This window comes from Neofelis nebulosa, chromosome 8, assembly GCF_028018385.1.
Source record: "Neofelis nebulosa isolate mNeoNeb1 chromosome 8, mNeoNeb1.pri, whole genome shotgun sequence".
Taxonomy (NCBI): Eukaryota; Metazoa; Chordata; class Mammalia; order Carnivora; family Felidae; genus Neofelis; species Neofelis nebulosa.
The window spans coordinates 128,323,908-128,343,784 of record NC_080789.1 but is presented as its reverse complement, the minus strand read 5'-3'; the positions used below and the strand labels follow the sequence as shown (position 1 = coordinate 128,343,784).

Below are 19,877 nucleotides of genomic sequence, written 5' to 3'. Positions count from 1 at the left end.
AAGCAGACATTAACTAAAACTTTCTTAAAAAGTTTAAGAGATGCATTTCCTTTCTTTTTTCCAAAAGTGACAACAAGGGAAACAGGCCCCATTGCCCTCTGGTAGCTCAAAGAATTGAAAGGGAAATGACAAATACTAAGGCTCCTGAATTAAGCAGGGACTAAAAACGAGATGTGTTAGGAGATTTTACACCTTTTTTTTTTTTCCTTCAAAAACTTCAACAATTTTACTAAAACAAAGGTACAAGAAACTCCTCCGGGAAGTAAAAAATAGATCTTACCAGAATGCTCCACTTGGCAACTAGATTCTGCAGGACTCCCAGAAATGCCCGCAGTCTGCTCCTCGGTTGTCTTTCCTCTTAACCAGGAAACCAGGCAGAATGCTCCAGAGTTGTCACAACAGGCACTTTCTAAAATATCACATAAGGTATGACAAAGGAGTTCCTTCCGCTCTTCCTCTAAAAATAACCAAAGTACCAGTTATGATGGTTTTCTTTGAATAGAAGAAAATAAATCCTGTCATGGGTAACAACAGTAAGAATGTTTTAATTTAATAATGAAAACCATTTTAAGTGGATGGAGGACTCCTCCCCCAGCATAAATAGTCTTACGTTTTGGAACAACAATGTGCTTGAGGGTTAAAGTGTCATTACTATTAAATATTGCCATTAATTAGAAAAAGAATCCTGAAAAAGTAAGAACTAAACCTTAGGAGAGAGAAGTTCCCTGCACTAACCCGATACTGATCGCTCCCCTTCCTTGGGCTGTGAAGGGAGCACTGAAGCCGTGAGGGTCCCTCTACTGCAGAACCAGGCACAATGTGAGGGCCTGCTGAGACTTCTAGTTTTTTCCTCATTTCTGAATTAGTCTAATGTCTTTGATCTCCTTGTCCCACAGGGGTAAGGCTTAGGAGATAACACACCATCAGCACACACAATACCAAAATCATTACATTAGCAGACGCCATCATGGTTATGTTGTATAATATAGAGGCTCCCGATGCTGTATTGCAGTGATTGGAGCATTAGACTTTTATAGACAGGAGCACAAATGTTCAATTTCTTCCGGAACCTTAGCCACCTCCTCTTTTCAAGCAGTATCACTCCCCAAAAGTAGTGCTGTTCCTGAAACTTTCAGGAACAGCAGGGGGAGATGGGTATAGGAGCTATGCAAAATTTTATACTATGGGGAGATTTCTATTTCTAATAGACTAGTAGTTCTTTAAAGGAGGAACTATGTCATTCACTTTCTAACCACCACCATCTATACGTTTATGACAATGCTATGTATTTTATCAATGTGCATATATTTCTGTACAAGAAATACTTCAAATTTTACCAGTAAAGCAGTGATGTTAATATTAAATAGTATCTCTTGGTTTCTTCTCTACAATTTATTTTGCATTTCAGCTAGTAAATAATAAAAAAAAAATACATGGGGGACACTTTAACTCTTAAATTCAGTAGATTCTATGGGTATAGTTTGGAATGAAACTGTTCTGCCCTTATACACAAAACTAGGATTATATAATATATCCTACATTCTTCAGAAGTTACTGTGAGGTTCACATAAGAGTGTTCACGTATTAAAGGGAAGACGGTAAACCGTCAAGCAGAATGCAAACGTTTTATTATTATCAGCTAGCACCATACAGCTCTCTGACCTAATCATACTGCAGAAGCTATGACAGCTTCATCTGCGATTTAATTCGGTTCTTTGCAGTATCTGCATTGTGTAAGGCACGATACTAAAAGCTGCAGGAATGCAAAGATAACTGAGTTCCTCCTCAGAGCTAAGTGAGATAAAACAAACACAAATGACTATCCTTTACACGGTGCTATCATTTAACAGTTGAGAGAAATGCACCACTTTTTAGCGAGAGGCCAAGGGTTTATTTTCCCTTAGGTCTATTATCCTGTCTTATGCCTCTCAGGTAACCCAAATTTGGGAATATACACATTAAAATTTGAGGTCACTGTTCATGAAATTTTCTGAAACACTGAAAAAATAAAACTCTGGAAAAAAATACTCCATTTATAGTTTTTTTAAGATAAATGGTTTCAGTTCAAGTACTGCCAATGGAAGCTGCATAGATCATCTCTAAATTAGAAGGTGATGGAAAAGTTTATAGAAAGCCACTGTCATACCTGGGCAATCCCTCCAAGAAGACTTCTCAGAAGAAAACAGGAGCTTCTTCAAAAGAAAGGCCTTTATACAATTAAAGCAATAATTATTAGAATCCATTATAAACAAGACTTATTCTTTTTTTTTTAATGGGAAAAAAAACCTAATGTATATCTCCTTTATGGTCTACTGAACAGTGTTATAAAATTTTCAGAGTTTCCCTTCACATTCAACAGTAATTGAGCATATTATTCAGAATATACCACTATAAACTTGATTCTAGATCCCTAAAATTCTTCTTTCATAATATGTATTTTCCGGCAAATAGAACAACTGACCCAAAATAATAGACACATAACTGGAAAATTAAAGAAGCTTACTGCTCATTCACAAAGTAAAGACCCCAGAAACAGGAACAAGTCTACATTTCTCTTAGATACCTTGGGGGAAAAGATGTCACAACACAAAACTGGTTCTGCTCTATTAGTTCTGATTTGTGATATGAGAATATCACTACAAGACTCATCATTTTAAGGAGTTCCTAACTTCCTGGTTTAACTCAAAAAGCTTTAAGATTCAAAAGAAAAAAACAAATTGATCTCTGACCTTTTCTTAAGTGAGTTGACTCTGTTACACTGATGACTTGATAGAAAGAAGATCAGCGTAGTGTTTCCTTCTCAAAGTGTAGTTCAAGGACCATTTCCATCCCAGTCACCTGACTTGTTTACTTAAAATGAAGACCCTTAGGCTCCACCTATTGGATCTGAATCTCCAGGGGGCAGATCCAAGAAAAAGGTTACTTGGACGCTTCTCACTTACTGTTTGAAAGTGGTAGTGTATTGGTAAGAGGACTGCTTTTAGTCAGACACATCTGGGTCTGAATCCTGGTTCCACTACTTTACTAAAAATAATAATAGCATAAACTTTAAAAGGCTGCAGTGAGGATTATATAGAATAATCTATGTAATACACTTAGCACAGTACCTGGCACCTAATAAGCAATCATTTGAAAGTATTTCAAACAAAAAACAAAAAATGAATATTCTGCAGTGTCTTAAAGAAGTAAAATCTAAAACTACTACAATCAAGTGTTTCTGACTTTTTCCCAAAACAGCAACAACCATAAAATGGAGGACTATAACTACATTACAAAAGTTGGGAAAAGTGAGGTGGGATACCCACTGTTTTACCACTGATGTGATCACTGTCAGTATTTTGATATACTTCCTTCCAGTCTTTCTTTCATAACTGTCTTAATTTTTATTACAAGTGAGAAGCATAATGGGTATGTGATATTTCCCATTTTTCTGTTTTCCAACAGGATTCCTAACTATAATTCTTAATCACTACATATCTATCGAGCTGTCGAAATTTACTCAAACATTACTTCATGTTTAAACATTATTGTACACTAGCCTTATAATTGTTTACTACTGTAAATATAAAAACTTCTTATTGAATACAATCTTTTCCATATTAAGTATTATTTCTTTCAGAAAGATGCACAGAAGTGCAATGATTTCATCAAAAAATATGCATTCTTATACTTCTGGTTCTAACGTAAATTTCCCTCCCTGAATCAAAGTACAAATGCACCACATGGCAATATGAGTGTGCCAGCACCATCCTACCCTTCTAGGCCCTGGTAATTATTTTATATTTAAAAATTAGGAAGAGTCAGCAATGGAATCTAGTTGTAGTTTTCTTTGTACTTTTTTGGATTCCTAGTGAGGCTGAACGTCCTGATTCTTTGGTTATCCATCATCAGTCCACCTGTTATGCCTGCACACACATCATTTCACCACTGGAGCCTGAGTGGTTTTCTAACTGATTGGTACACATTCTTTGTAGAAGACAGACAATATCCACTTATTGCTAATATTCGTTGCAAATCTTTTTTTGGTCCAAATCTTTTCCATCTTTCTCTTGGTGTTGGCAATACATTAGTTTCTCTGTGGTTCAGTATTATGTCAAGAACATATTTAGTATACGGTATCAGATGATCTAACTTCATTTTCCCCCTCCAACTGGCAACCAGTCTTATCAGTGACATTTACTAAATTTCATTTTATTCTACCAGTGATTTGTAGTTCCTTCTTTATCACGGTATGTGATAAATTCTTGGTAAACTGCTATCTATAACATGGTCTACTCCTGTATTAGCCATCTGGTTCCACAATAAGCCTATTCTGGCAACAGGACCATGTTCTAATTTTTATAGTTTAAAGAAGTTTTACTATCTAGACTTGCTCATTTCCCTTCATTAGGCTAAATGGTTTAGTTTGGACTTTTACACTAAAAGTATTTTAAAAACCCCAAATTCTTCATGATTGACAAGATTTATGTGACTATGAAACTAAATTATGACCTCAAAGATACAGGAGGGTTTTGAACACTACAATTATCCCTTGCAAAAACAGCTATCATTATGGAAATATACTGAATTTTATAAAACAGGAAACTCCTGTGGTACACCTTACACTTAACTACATTCGTAGACTTTTAGTAAAAACCCTGGGTGCTAATATGGCCCAGGAGGCCCTGGGTTAATATAATCTAATTTAAATACAGACAGAACGAGCAATCTTCAAATTCAGATGGTAAGGTTTTGCTAGCAACCAAAATCTGTCCCCAGCATAACGGCATGATAACTCCAATACTAATTCACAGTTAAATTTTATTCTTTATATTCAGTAACTCCCAGACAATGTTCAAACATTCAAATTTTTCTTAATTTTTAAATAATTTTACTAACGCAAACAAAATCAATTTTAGCCCTTAAAGAAATAAAATAATGACTTATAAAGGGTATAATTTGGAATCAGTCATGAAAGGATTTTTTTCCTCCTTCAGAGAAATAAATTTTTAATTTAATAATATGGAGTATAAGGCTTGAGAGACCAGTTTACTTCGCAGCTAACAGTTCAGGAATGTGTTCCTTTTGTCCAATGAAAAAATATCACATTAAATATGTACTTTCAAAATGTGCTGATTAAAAAACAGAATAAATTCCAGTTTCTTTTATAATAGTTGTGAAGTTACACTGCTGGTCAGACACTGTAAGTATTATAGTAAACCAAAAATTCAATTTGTGGTTTTAAAAATGTAATGATTGTGGCAAACTGGCCCTTGAAATTCAAACAATAGAACATATCAAGATTCAAAATCGTATACATATATTCAGATTAACACTACCTTGTGCAAAGAAAAACCTTTCTTTTTTTAATTTTGGAAATTCTGTTTGAAGTCTGTTATTACTAATTTTATTTTAAAAGCTGAAGCCACAGCCTAAAATTGTAAAGACAACTTATTTTTAAAATGTATACAGTTTTAGAGCATGAAAATATTCACTCATCGTCAACTTTTTAGGAAAATCACTTCTACAGAAAGAACAAATGAAAATAATATATTGCTATGATGTAGCTATCCCTAGTATAAAATGCTATTACTCAACAGGATCATTGTATTAGAAAGATGTCATTATCATTAATTCCTAATTTTCTGAAGGTCAGGGAACACCTATTCTGGTTTTTTTGATGTAAGATTGTCAAAAGGCTATTGCTGCATAACCTGCTGATGTTCTGAACTCATTTTTATTCTGGATATTCATAGCACTTTACAAGAATAAAAAGTTAAAGAGATAACTGATCATGTCTCATGACACAGATATTAGAAAACAAAAAGTAAAGTATGAAACGTTTGAACATGTCCCTCTAAGGAGTCGGTAAAGTAGTCTATGTTACCTGAACAGGTGCAATAACAGCACAGGGGCCACCTTCAAACTGTTCTAATGCAGATCCCTCTGATTCACTAAACACAAACCCTAAAAATGAAAGCAAGTAGCAAAGATTAAAAATGTAATTCAAACAGCAGCCCAAAGAATTTTTAATGTACTTTGCTTTGAGAAAGACCACTTATTACAAAAGCAAAATATCTCCAAGTTAGGCACAGTGGTTCTTAACTTTTTGGGGTATCAAGGAATCCTTTGAAAAAAGATACAGAGCCTATGTTCCCACCCCTGTGCCACACATACGCGCGCGCACACACACACACATTTTGCCCCAGGGAGCCCTCTCAGTAGAATAAAGGAATAAAGTGTGGACCTCAGTAAAAGACCACTAAATTAAGTCATTTACTTGAAGAAAGACTAGATACACTATCTACTGAATTCAAACAATTTTTAGGACCTTTCTGTACAGAATCTTTTTCATTCCAATCTTTGAATCACATTCTATAAGCTAAAAATTAAATGGCATCATAGACAGTGTATGTGTCCACACTAGGTCTATCTCAATTTCAGTACTATCCAACCAAGACTGACTGGGAACAACTAGTACAAGTTCATTACAGAGAGCACAGGGCCAGACGTATGGAGGATTGTATTTGTTATCACCTTCAGGAAATCATTTTGCCTCTGTAGGTCTCTGTGTAGTTATCTTTAAAATGATTGTTTCCAATTCCAACATGCTAGGAATGTGTAAGGTTTCACCTGTAGTTCAGTCATTCATCCAACAAACATTTGATGAACGTAAGATACTATACCAAGCATCTAGGATGTATGCATGAATGACAAAGTCCCCGGTCTGGAGGAGCCTACAGTACAGGTGAATACGGACACAGGAGCAAATAAATAATAAAGAATAAGTGAAGGTTACAACAGAAGTATGAAGATAGCATTGTGGATATAGAGAGGAATAATTTACATGCCTGAGTCAAGTTATAACAGGTGACTTTGAGGCTGATCTTGAATAGGAATTTGCAAGACACAAGGGTGGAGAATGACTCCGAGGTAAAGAAAACACCTTTATTAAAGGACAAAGGTTTGATAAGAGCAGGGCAAGTTTATGGGTCAGGGGGAAATTTAGTGTAGCTTAAAGGTAGTATGGGGATAGGTAAAGGAGATGGTAAATGGGAGGAGGGAAATCTGACAAGAGGTTAATACTGGGAAGGGCCAGACCATGACAAGTACTGATTAAATATGATCATACTGGATTTCTGTTTCTTTTTAAAAAGAATAGAATGGGGATAAGACTGTTTCAACAGCCATACAGAGATGGTGTTGACCTAATAAAACTGACATTAGTATGGACAGGAGGAGCTATTTCTAAACAGTATTTCCAAGGTAAAAGTTAAGATTTGATGTGTATGTGCAAGTGGGACAAAGACATTAGAGCAGATGCTGAAGTTTCTAGCTTGAGACATGAGGTGATAGCAAGTGAGATTAGAAATACTGTCGAGGATCCCATTTCATCCACCTCCTCTCTTCGAACCTTTCAATCCCTCTCTTTCAAACAGTACTTAAACCTGGATCTCACATATTTAAAAACAAAAAAATCCTCCTTAAGAATCCACCAAAAGCTCCTTATTTACTCGAGTTGAAAACTTCTAGCGACACAAAAACTGGCACACAGATGTTTATGGTTCCTTTATTCGTAACTGCTAATGGAAGCAACCAAGCTGTCCTTCAGTAAGTGAATGGGTGGCTAAATGAACTGTGACACATCCAGACAACAAAGTATTTGTTGTATTTTATAATTTAGGGCACTGAAAACACTATGAAACCATAATAATGGATAAAAGTCATTATATGTTTGTCCAAACCCAAAGAATGTACAACATCAAGAGTGATCTGTAAGCTATGGACCATGGATGACAATGATATGTCAGTGTAGGTTTGTCAACTAGAACAAATATTCTACTGTGGTTGGGGGTAATGATAATAGGGAGGCTATGCATGTTGTGGGAGCAGGAGGTATATGAGAAATCTCTGTAGCTTCCCCATTTTGCTGTAACACTGCTCTAAAAAAGTGAAGTCTTGGGGCACCTGAGTGGCTCAGTTGGTTAATCATCTGACCCCGGCTCAGGTCATGATCTTACAGTTTGTGAGTCTGAGCCCCATATCGCGCTCTGTGCTGACAGCTCAAAGGCTGAAGCCTGCTTTGGATTCTGTGTCCCAATCTCTCTGCCTGTCCCCCACTCATGCTCTGTCTCTGTCTCTCAAAAGTAAATAAACGTTAAAAAAAGTTTTTAAAAAGTCCAAATTTAAAAAATGCATTGGACCAGTAAAAAAATCCACCAAAAACTCCAATCACCACCCTCTCCAAGCCCACCCAGTTGTCTATGTGCACTGTCTCACTCTCTTTACCTCACAATTTATTCAACCCACAAAAATTTGGTTTTCAACCTATGACTGCACCAAATTCATTCTCACCAAGTTCATCAATGACCGGTACAGGCTGTTCCTCAAGTCTCTTCTTATTTACTCCCGAGAGAATCATCTGAAATGCTCACCAACAACTTCTGAAAAAGCTTTGCCCCTTAGCTTTACTGGTCCAATTTTGTTTCAATTTTCCTTTTTTGTTTCTTCTCAGTCTCCTTGGTCAGTTCCTCTTAAATGGTAATGTTCCGCATGTCTTGGCGTTAGGAGCTCTATTTTTTTCATTCCAGACATCCTCCTTGGGTAATTCATCTACTCCCAAGATTTCCATTACTGGTAGTATTCAGGAAATTTTCAATTAGAGCCCAGATTAGAACTCCAGACATAAACAGAATCTCATTTCCTTACCATGGTCCTGTCTGATCTGCTTTCCACCTGAATCTCCTCTCTCATCCTTTGCCACTCTTCCTCTCAGATTTCAGGCAGGCTGAGCTTCTTCCAGGTCCTCAAATATCCCTATTCTCTCCGGTTTCTTACCCTTTGAACATACTGTTCCCTACACTGGAAACATTTGCTAACCCTTTCTCTGCCACTTGAAGGCAAGATTCTCTTGTTTCAAGGCCCCAAAACATGACTTCTATCTGTCCATTTCTATCCCATCTCAGTAGACCAGATCAAGCCATGATTGTCTCTCACCTCGAGGACTGTTAAGAGTTTCCAACTAGATGTCTCCACTCCTCCCCACCTGTCCTGCCTCCATCTTTATTTGTTCACCACAGACTTGCCACGGGAATATTTTAGATTTGGAAACCAGATTTTGTCCCAGCCTGCTTCAATACATTTCAGGGGCAATTAGAATGAAATTCAAACTCCTTTTCCTGGCCTTATAAGACACCATGTTGTATTAAACCCACCTTCCCTCAGTTCACTCTCATTTTCATCATCCACAGTGATCTTACAACATGGCAACACCTTGACTTGAGACCTAGTGCTTGCTGTTTCTACTACATGCATGTCCCCTTCTCTCTTCATAAAGCTGAATCCTTCTCCTTCTTAAGGACTCATGTTGGTGTTGACTCCTCAGAGATACTCCCTGATACACCTATCGAAGTAGGTGTGTCTAAATATCTAAGACGGTAGGTCTCTCCTACCATCCTCCAGAACAACCAGTACTTTTCATAATCTGTGATTACGATATTATTGTTTACTTGTTTATTATTGGCCTTACACGTGTCTTGCGTGTTCTGTTGCCCACTGTTTTCCTAGTATGTTGTATAGTTAATGTTCCATAAATGCTTTTTGAACTGTTGCAAGGAAAGAAAATGGGGGAATTTGCTTCTAGGTATTCCAAGTTCAGTTTTGAGATAACCATTTGGCAATATTTAGAAGTGGGGGAAATATGGGTTTGGAGCTCAGGGCAGGGGTTAGGATTAAAGACAGCAATTTGAATTATCTTCAACACGGCAGTCATAGTAAATGAGAACGTGTAAACAAAGACAATGGAGTTGGGAACATTAAAAAATAAGCAGAGGCTGAGTCAGCGAAGATGGACGAAAAGATTAGAAAGGTAAGAGAAAAACACATTGAAGTCCTCCAGGAAGCAAAGAGTAGTTACTTATTACAAATGCTGCTGAGAAAACACATAACATTCAAACAATGGATTAACCACATCACTGGGAATACAAAAGAAATCTAGAGCACTGGAGAGAGTAACCAAATTTTAAAGGGTTGAGGTATGATTCAGAATACAAGGAGAAAGAGTAAATACAAACTATTTGTTAAACAAGTGAAAAGGAAAAAAGATGATATCTTGAAGGGCAGCTGGATAAAGAATCATTATTTATTATTATTTATATAGGCTGAAGGACAGGAGTTTAAAAACAGGAAAGGGGCGATTATATGGGAAAGAGGAAGTTTAAAGACACCAAGTCCTCAAAGAGCTATGGTGTGGGGGGTGGCGAGACTGGATACAGAGAGGTCCTCAAAGTGTGGTCTACAGAACTTTGGAAAACTGAGACCCTTTCAGGGGATCTAGAAGAGGTTAAAATAATTCTCATAATGGTACTAAGACATCATTTGCCCTTTATGCTGTGTTGACATTCACAGTGATGGTACAAGAGTAATGGTGGGTTTTACCGCTGGTGCCTCAGCACACATGAAGGCAGTGTGGTTAAGCTGTGCTAGCAGTCATCCTAGTAAACAAAACCACCCTCTTTGACACAGAAAAAGCCAATTTAACTTAAAGAATGCCCTTACTGATGCTAATTTTATTAAACCTTGACCTTGAATAAAATGTCCTTTAAAAAAATATTCTGCATGACAAAATGGAAACTAAAGCACCTCTGCTACATACCTTGATAATGACTCTGCTACATACCTTGATAATGACTTGTCTCAAGAAAAAGCACTTGTGTAATTTGCTGAATTGCAAGCTGGAACTGCTTTTTTTGTAGAGCACTGTTTTTATTTTGAAGAGCTATCGACAAACTATGATTATTCAGACCTGGGTATGTGGCAGACCTTTCTCGGAAGTGAATGAAGGAAGCCTAATACTTCAAGGAAAATAACAGACTGTATTTTTGCCAGTGGTAAGTTTTCAGGCTTTCAAGCAATAACTAAAATTTTTGGAAAACCTGCATGCACCACTGTGAACTTGACAGCATCTCAATTCTTAGAGATTTTTCTAATGAGATCAGAGGTCATAGTAATAAATATGACTTCTGATATTGTATAATGAAATGTGTTAACATTAACATCTCTGTATAAACCAGTGGACCAGTAACTTCCAGATGACGGATGCATGCTGTTAGAAATGAATGCATCGGTAAAGATCCATTCAAAGTACAAGGCAAACCAATGGATTTCAATTTAAGAGAGTACAAAAAATTCATTGATGTGGCTTCTGATTCCAGATCACTAATAACCTGCAAGAAACTACCACTTGCCAAGTTTGGGTGTAGTACTAAAGAAAAATATCCTTAATTGTCCGAAAGGCCACTATAACTCTTACCTTACCAGTCGCAGTCTTTGTGAGGCTGGGTTTCTGCATACACTTCCTAACAACATCCTAACTCCCTGTAAAAGACTGAACAGAGAAGCAAATGCAAGGAGCCAGCAGTCTTCTAATGAGCCAGACATTCAAGATCCTTACAGAAATGTAAAACGATGCCTCAGGTCTCATTAATTTTATTTTTCATATTGAAATCTTAATAACTTTTAAGGTTATAATGGGGCCCTGAGTTAAAAAAACAAAAAACAAAAACTTGAGAGTCGCTGGCCTATGAGAAGAAGTGAATCTTGGCAGGCTTCTAAATTAACTGTTCAGGCAAACAGGGAGAATAAGAGTGATTTTTAATTACTAAAAATTAAATTATTAAAACTTAAAATTTTAAGTTTAATTATTCACAATTACTGAATAAGAATGAGGGGAATCGGAGAGAATTGAGAAGCAGGTTAATTCTGACAGACATAACAAAAGCTGACAGGATAAAGAACTAAGAGAAACACTGAGGGCTCAGCTAATGTTTGATCGCTGCATTTGTATTGATGGTGACAACAATTTTCTCCATCAGTACACAGCAGCCTGGGAAAAACAGAACAGATGACAGGCTAAATGGAGGGGAGAAACAGGTGCGACGCACAGGACAAATTCAGTAAGGACAATGAGACCTAAGGGTGCTGGTTATCACGTCAAGACAACTACATCTGAGGTCAACACAGGAACAAGAGCTGAAGCCAAGAGGCCCCCACTCAGCCCAGCTCTGCTCCTACTGGATGGAAATAGGGGAAGGGACCCTGGCCTTCAGCCTAAGGGCAAAGGTGAAACCAGGCTCTGTCAAACTTTCAGGGTACGTAATAAACATGAATCAGTACTGAATTCTTACCTTCCTTAAAATTACTACGAATGTAATGCAGTTGTCAAGATCTATGGGTGGGGCTTATAGCTGAAATGCATTACAGTGAGTTGTTTGGTATGTTAGATATAAAGACCCCATGGAGAGAATTCTTGGCAGACCTGCTGCCCACCAAATTCTGTTTAATTACAGTATATGCGTTTGACTGTGTTAACAGATAATGAACAAAGGCCATTAGTGCACAAAAGGAAATACAGTCAACTAAAAGTAAATTAAGTATTCTATTCTAAAACAGGACTATGCTAAATAGGCTTCTCCTTTCATAATAAGGTTGTGCTTGAATTCAAATTTTTTAGGATATAGAGTTCTCTCTTTTGTATTCTCATATTTAAATTACTTCCTACTTTTAAAAGGAATTAACTTTTCACAAAATGGTTGTTTTTCCTGATTAGATCCAGAATTAGCCATCTAAAGCATCTGATCCTAAATATATAATTTTGTATCACATTCCACAGTATTACAGACATGAAATCTGTTTTATAGCTTCTAATTTAAACCTGAGCCATGAACTTCTTTGCAATTTTCTAACCTTTCACTTTCATGTGACTTACTATGCATGTATACGTTATTTAAACCAGTTTTACAACTTCTGTCCCCATAATTCTGGATCCCCATGTAAACAAAAGCCCGGAGGAAAAAAACTTGGTTTGTCATTACAAACTCGATGATAATGGTTGAGCCAAAACTGAACTGGGCCTTAGTTTCCTCATCTATGAAAATCAGGAAACTACAATTATCCTTTGCTATCTCTCAGGGTTGTTGCAAGGATTAAATAAGACTTCCAAAAACTATAAAGTATAATACAATTTAAGATATTATGACAGATACTTTAAACTGAAAAACATGTATTCAAAGTACCAAGAAATTAACTTTTTCATATAAGCTCACAAATTTTAAATTTGAAAGAAATGGATTGTAGATGACATGATTCAGGTAGGTTGGAGAAAGGAGTATCTATTCTTGAGAGAAATAAAAGGCTTTCACCAACAAAAACCTCTGAAATGATACGATCTCACAGTATTATTCTTACTTTAGAAGAAAAATTAATAATACTGGCACATCACTTTATTATTTTGGTAAAATGTTAAATCACATTATAACAAACGTATTAACTTGTAAATACATTTTATACTTAAGTACTTCAAATAAATACTTAAATACTTTATATTTAAATACTTCAAAATAAAACGATCCTTCACTTTTCCTAATACATAACTTTTCCTAAGTTATTTGTTAAGTTTTATTTTTTTCTTCATATTACATAACAAAAATTGTCCCATACCCAAAGTCCAAACTCTGATTTGAACCAACCACAGCTCCATTCCCCACCTCACCCCCAAAGCAAGGCACTGTTAACAACTGTGTTTCTCCCTTTCTGGCTAATCTTATAGATGAAATAATAAAATAAAGCTTAGAGGAAAGGGGGGGAAAAAAGAAAAAATGGTTTCTCAGAGTTTATAATCTAGATCAGGGGTTGACCTGTTTCTGTAAATGCAGTTTTGGAACACAGCCACACCTGTATTATCTAGGGCTGCTGTTGCTGCAATGGCAGAGAGGAGTTTTAAGATAAATAAATAATAAATGCCAGGGACTCTTCTACAGAAAAAAGTTTGCCAAACACTGAACTAGACAATCAATACTGAAAAACAAAACAAAAAAAAAAAAAAAACCACAAACATTCCCAATAAGTCTAATGACTAAATGACTTTGGTTCTGCCGGGAGCTGGTCACTGCGACCACCTGCCACCATCTCCAGTGCTACTGTCATTGGTCCAAGTCACCACTTCCTCCCTGCTGCATTACTGCCTTTGTCTATCATTTCATCTTGCTGTCTCACTCAAGCCACTACAGTCTACCCTCAAACACAGCAGTCAGATCAGTGCTTTAAAAACTTGTCATGTCGTCTCTCTCTGCTCTGAACCTCTCAATGGCCTTTCATTTCATTCAGAAGAAACATCAAAGTTCTGACCATGGCCTCTAAGGCTTTCTAGGCCACTGGATGAAAATGAGGTCTTACATCATAGTTTATTACTCTCCCCTTCCCTCATTCCTTCTCTAGCCGAACTAGTCTCTTTCCTGTTCCTTGAACAAAAAAGCAAGGAATATTCTGCATTAAGTCTTTTATAGTGGCTATCCTCCCTGCCTGGAACACCCTTTCTTCAGATAACTGCACAGTTCACTCAGCTGCTTCAAGGTTTGCTCAAATCTCATCTTAAAATGAGGCCTAGTCACACTACCCCACTGCACAATCCCTCGTTCTTTACCTTCTAACTATCACTTATGCTCAATTTATGCTATGCGCATTATCTGCCGTCCTTCCCATCCCACCAAGTCTAACCTGCAACACTGCTGCCTGGAACACTGTTGTAGTGTGTTTCGGGAAGAAGGCAAGGAGGACAGACAGTGCTTTTGAATAATAGGTAGAGGGGCGCCTGGGTGGCTCAGTCGGTTGGGCAGCCGACTTCGGCTCGGGTCATGATCTCGCGGTCCGTGAGTTCGAGCCCCGCGTCGGGCTCTGTGCTGACAGCTCAGAGCCTGGAGCCCGTTTCGGATTCTGTGTCTCCCTCTCTCTGACCCTCCCCCGTTCATGCTCTGTCTCTCTCTGTCTCTCTCTGTCTCAAAAATAAATATTAAAAAAAATTAAAAAAAAAAAAAAGAGGTAGAAAATACACACTTTTCTTAAAAAACTATCACAGGCAACAGAGCAGGAAGGAAGGCGGCAGGACAGACTCAATTTCCTAGTTAGAAAATAATTGCAAACCTTAAAAGTACGTCTTTGAAAGAAAAACTGGCAACCCCCCCCCAAAACCCTCTTTTTTTTTTTTTTTTAAGAAAAAGGAATTGCAGAAGAGAATTCTCTAAAACTGCCAAGTGAAATAAAACAGCGACCATGTGCCACTTCTGTGGCTCACTGCTGTCATGTACAGTCTGTAACTGGCAGATCAATGAAGAGAAAAAAAGCAACTCTGGGCTGCACCAACCCCTGCAGCTTGTTTTAAACGCATCAAAAACGTTTAATGTGACCAATCGATATGGTTTCATAAATGGAATATCCCTAAACATAATTTTACAAATATTTACCCTAAACATCTCACCCTTTTAACGTGCTTCCAAAAAACTCGTTACGACTCCAGTTGTCAAAACACAGTGACAGACTGTGAACTAGAGCCAAAGTTGGTGTCACATTACAAATGCTGTAAGGCAAGTGCAGCAGAGCCGCGTCCTGTGCCTATGCTCAAATCCCAAATGACCCCCAAAGCGATCTTCAGCAGTGACTTCTGCCTCTAAACGAATAAATGAATGTAACGGCTAACAAAGCAAAACCATTAACAACCTCCCTCTGATTCAGAAGTGGTAACTTACAAATACATATTTGGCTGCCTGAAAATCTTCATCAGTGTAAGACCATGAAGAATTACCTATCCACGATATAAACACACTCTAAAAAGAAAAAAAAAATGTAAACGGTATTAACTGAATGATTCTCGTTAAGGAACTCCTACAGGACTACAAGGTGGCCGAGCGTTCTCGTATCATTATAAAGTTATAGTTTAAATAGTGGTTATCATGTATCAACTATCCTTCAATAAAAAAGAAAGAAGAGTAAAAACAAAATGATTATTCATCAGATAAACAATAATTTCTTGTAACTGTCAGCTCACGGCCAGAGAGTAATCTTTGGCTTAGCCTACAATGAAACAATTTTTAAATCAAGTGCTAACGGACTTCCATTGTGTGGGCGTTCACTCTATGTCAGATATTGTGCTAAGTGCCTGAATGTATTTATATGCCTTTAATCCTCACAACAACCCTGTAAGGTTGACACTACTATTATCTGCATTTTACAGAGAAGGAGACTGAGGCCTGAGGAAGTGAAATAACTTGAACCTGGAACCGAACTACACCTGTTCCAAAGCCCTCTCTTAACCAGTAGAAGTGCCTTTCAATCCTCCTTGAAACTTCATCACAGTATTAATATAAACAAGGCCGGACACGATCTTATTCTACGTTGTACATGCTTAATTAATGTTGACTACACGGGAAGTAAAAGTTTTCTTAATGCTTCACAGCCTTGTAGACTTCAGGGCTGTTCGCTATTAGGATAAAATGAAGTCGACGTAGAAAGCAAGCTTTAAAATCTGCAAATGCAGGTGTCCAAGATTTCAGAAAATGCTACTCCAGTGACGTAATCAAATGTGTAAAAAGTACAAAAGCAATTCCATGTTAAGGTTTGAAACCTTAACAAATCTGTGTGAGGAATCAGGAGACTTGTAATTCACTCCCTTTCTATCCATTTGTGTGACTCTGGCCTGGTCATTTAGCTTCATGACTCATTTTCCTCATCTGCAAAATAAGAGTGATGGACTAAATAACCTGTAATAACCTGTAATACATTATATCTAAGAGAGAGGAAGGGATTTCCTTCAACCCTGAATTCTTCTTACAAAATACACACTACGAACTAGGAACTTAGATTTACTATGCTAAAATTCCCCCAAATCCTTTGAGAACACGGATTCTGTAAATAAATGACTTAACAATAGAAATGAAGAGCTACCATTTACTGGCCTATGTTTTACATACTTACACCACGAATCCTCCTGACTCCAAAGACTATGCTTGTAACCTCACTTAACTTCAGTCTTTCTGAAGTCACCTTAAGTAATGTGCAAAGTTGAGTTTTATCATTAAACTTAAGAATTACAGGTAATTACTGGCACAAAGTGCCAAACGCAGAGCCAGGCAAGGCGGAGGAAAACAATAAATGGTCATTTTTATTTCCTTGGGGTTCGCAATAATAAAACTTCTTACATAACTCAAAATCCTGTCTGGATAATTAGACCAGCACGGGAAGTGCTGTGATCCACATTCCTTTGAACCGTAACAGATAACTAAACCATCTCAAAACTGGGGATACTTTGGGTCAAAAGAGCACCTGACAGCAAGCAACACTGGTATTTTTACGCCGAGGACCACGTCCGACCACACAGTTAAAACACAAACAACAACGCTGCCTTCTGGAATTGGCCACTTTGACTTTCCTGTGGACTCCCCTCTCGCCAAAATTAAACCACACGCCAATAACACGAAGCCTTGACACTGGGTACGGATTCGGGAAGCCGCAACACTGGCTGCGAAACTGACACCGGGGCACGGGGCACACCCTCAGTGTCACACACTGCAGCCCAACCACCATCCTTCTCTCATCCTGCCGGAGGGCAGCCCAGGGAGTGGCAGAGGCGCTTCGGGTCCTTAGGGGACAGCTGCAGCCATTCTCCTACTCAACCACTCCCCCCTCCCCCCACCCCGGGACAGGCAGGGCGTTTCTAGAAAGTCCAGTGTCCGAGCTGAGCACGGGAATCGGGACAGAGTGCAGGGCAAGCCAGGGGGGCTGTGGCGCCGGCGGCGTCGCAGCTAGACTCTCGCAGGGCAAAGGAAGCGGCTGGAAGTCAGAGCCCCATCAGGGTACCTTGTGTCCAGCGGCAGAAGATGGTGTCAGAGAGACCGGGGCTGCTCTTGGTGCCCCACACCAGCTCCATCAGCTCTTTAGTCAGTTCGGACATGATGGGGTACCGGCGAGCGGGTCTTCGCTTTCAGGACTCCCGCCCCGGAACATGGGGAAGGGGCGCCTTCAGGGACAGGAGTTGTGGGACGGCAGCGGCAAAAGAGCTGGGAGGGTGGACGGGCGGAGGGCGGAAGGCGAAAGGAGAGAAAGCTACTAGCCGAGACCGCGCCTGTCAAGCCAGCCGGAGCGGCAGCAAGGAGTTTCCCGTGCCGGAAGTGCCGGGCCACTTCCGGCTTCCCTTTCGCTACCGCCCCCGCCCCCGCCCGGTGGACCCGGGAGTCGCCTCCCCGGAAGCGGAAGTGGGGGGGGGGTTAGGAAGAGCTTAGGCACGCTCCGGTGGTCGCCGGTTTTCCTGAGCTTCGCCCCCCGCTTTAGGTGGGGTGGTAACTTTTGTACTGGCGGGGACGCCGCGTTCCCTGGGCGTTGGCCTGTTTTCACCATCCAGGAACCCCTCCTCCCTCGGCGCACCGCAGGCCCTGCGGCCCACGCCTTAGGGCCTGGAACGTAGACTAGCCCTTAAAATATGTAATATTAGTTACACAGAGCTACAACTCTAAGACGATGGTTGAGTCTCCGTGAGGAAACATCTGTGACTTCACAGAGAGCCACCACTAATTTGAAGGCTGTCGGCCTGTGTGCCTCGATAAATCCTATAAAGTCCAACCACCTATTAAATGCATAAGCGAAGGGTGTGGTGTGTAATGTGCGTTGGAAATGCCTCTACTGGGTGTAACGCAGACTTAGAAAGCTATTTATTGGGAAACAGATTCAAAGCAGCCTGTTTGTAAACGGTAGAGCATGCTCATCTCGTTTTTTGAGAGTGTTCGGTGAGTGGACAACACCTGAACTGAAGTCCAGGTTTAATCGTTGACAAACATGCGGTTGAATTTGGTTTGTGTAAAAACTTGTATTTAGGACGCCTAAAAAGGAGAGAACATATTGACCAAACTTTGAATTTAAAACAAAAGAGCCAATCTGATGGGTTCCCTACAGGTTGCAAATAAGAGGGCGTTGCTAATTTATCCTTTATTCCGAACTGCAACAATCTTTGCTGTAGTGCCTGAGCCATATCTATAGCCCTCCTAATTTTTATTCCCTTTGGAACTCTCTTTACCCTATTTTTGCAAACCAAATCTCACTCATTCTTCAAGACACAGTATGAATGCCATTTTGTAATAAAGCTGACTCCAGTCATTAAAATCTGAAGTACAAATTTTAGCTTCTGCAATTTCATGGTAATTCATGTGTAACTTACTCATGACAGTTACTGTCATCCTCGTAATTGCAAAGAATTACTCTTCTGAGGGGCACCTGGGTAGCTCAGTTGGTTAAGCCTCTGACTTTGGCTCAGGTCATGATCTCCCAGTTCATGGGTTAGAGCCCCACGTGGGGCTCTGTGCTGACCGCTCAGAGCCTCCAGCCTCCTTCAGTTTCTGTGTCTCTCTCTCTCTGTCTCTGCCCCTCCCCCCCCCAAACATAAATAAATATTTAAAAAATTTAAAAAAAAAACCAATTACTCTCCTGGGATATAAGTTTATGGAAGTCAAGGACTTGTCTTACTCATAGCACCTAGTATGGAGCATTGAACATTGCTGGATATCAGTAAGTATTTGTTGAGGGAATGATATTTGCCTTTACTGGAATTTAACAATTCGTTATCTTTTAGCACATTAGGGATCAGGAGAAGTAGTATTAAGTCCAGTTAAACATCTATTATTTGCTTGGTGGTTTACAATTTACAGGATTATTTCACTTCCTGAAAGACATAGAAGGGTCTATGTTCATAGAGTGTGTAAGAGGCAGACCTCTAAGTTCAGAGGTGTTGGCCACAATTGTTTTCTTTCCATTAATATACAAATAGTAGTTATACATTTGATTAACTCTCTATACATATGGGGTAAGGCTATACTTTCAAAACATAATTTTAAAAACAGAATATTTCTTGATCTGTGATTTTTCTAAGTTTACAGCTACAACGAGCTGACAAAATCTTCAGCACATTGATATGTCCTTTCCACTTTTAGGTTATATTCTTCATTTGCAGCGTTTAAAAATTTTAAATTAGCAGGACATCTTTTTAACAAGGAATATTTGATGTTAAATTATTTATGTTGCTT

At 38.8% G+C, this 19,877-nt stretch overlaps 1 protein-coding gene across 5 annotated transcripts in view; it reads right to left on the bottom strand.

Moving 5' to 3' along the window:
- Window positions 1-18,001, bottom strand: part of MINDY3 (MINDY lysine 48 deubiquitinase 3) — a 95,976-nt gene extending 77,975 nt beyond the window's left edge. For 3 of the 5 annotated variants that reach the window (XR_009247765.1, XM_058681823.1, XM_058681824.1), the window contains exons 1-4: window positions 17,665-18,001; window positions 5,867-5,946; window positions 2,147-2,207; window positions 281-457 (exon numbers count right to left, since the gene is read on the bottom strand). Coding sequence is in view for 2 of the 5 variants with exons in the window: in XM_058681823.1 (XP_058537806.1) it covers window positions 281-457; window positions 2,147-2,207; window positions 5,867-5,946; window positions 17,665-17,758 (412 nt within the window). In the remaining 3 variants the exon portion in view is untranslated. Of the gene's footprint in view, window positions 1-280; window positions 458-2,146; window positions 2,208-5,866; window positions 5,947-17,664 lie in introns of those variants that run through there. The other 2 variants (XM_058681827.1, XM_058681825.1) reach the window with 2 other exon arrangements.
- Window positions 18,002-19,877: the final 1,876 nt, after the last annotated feature.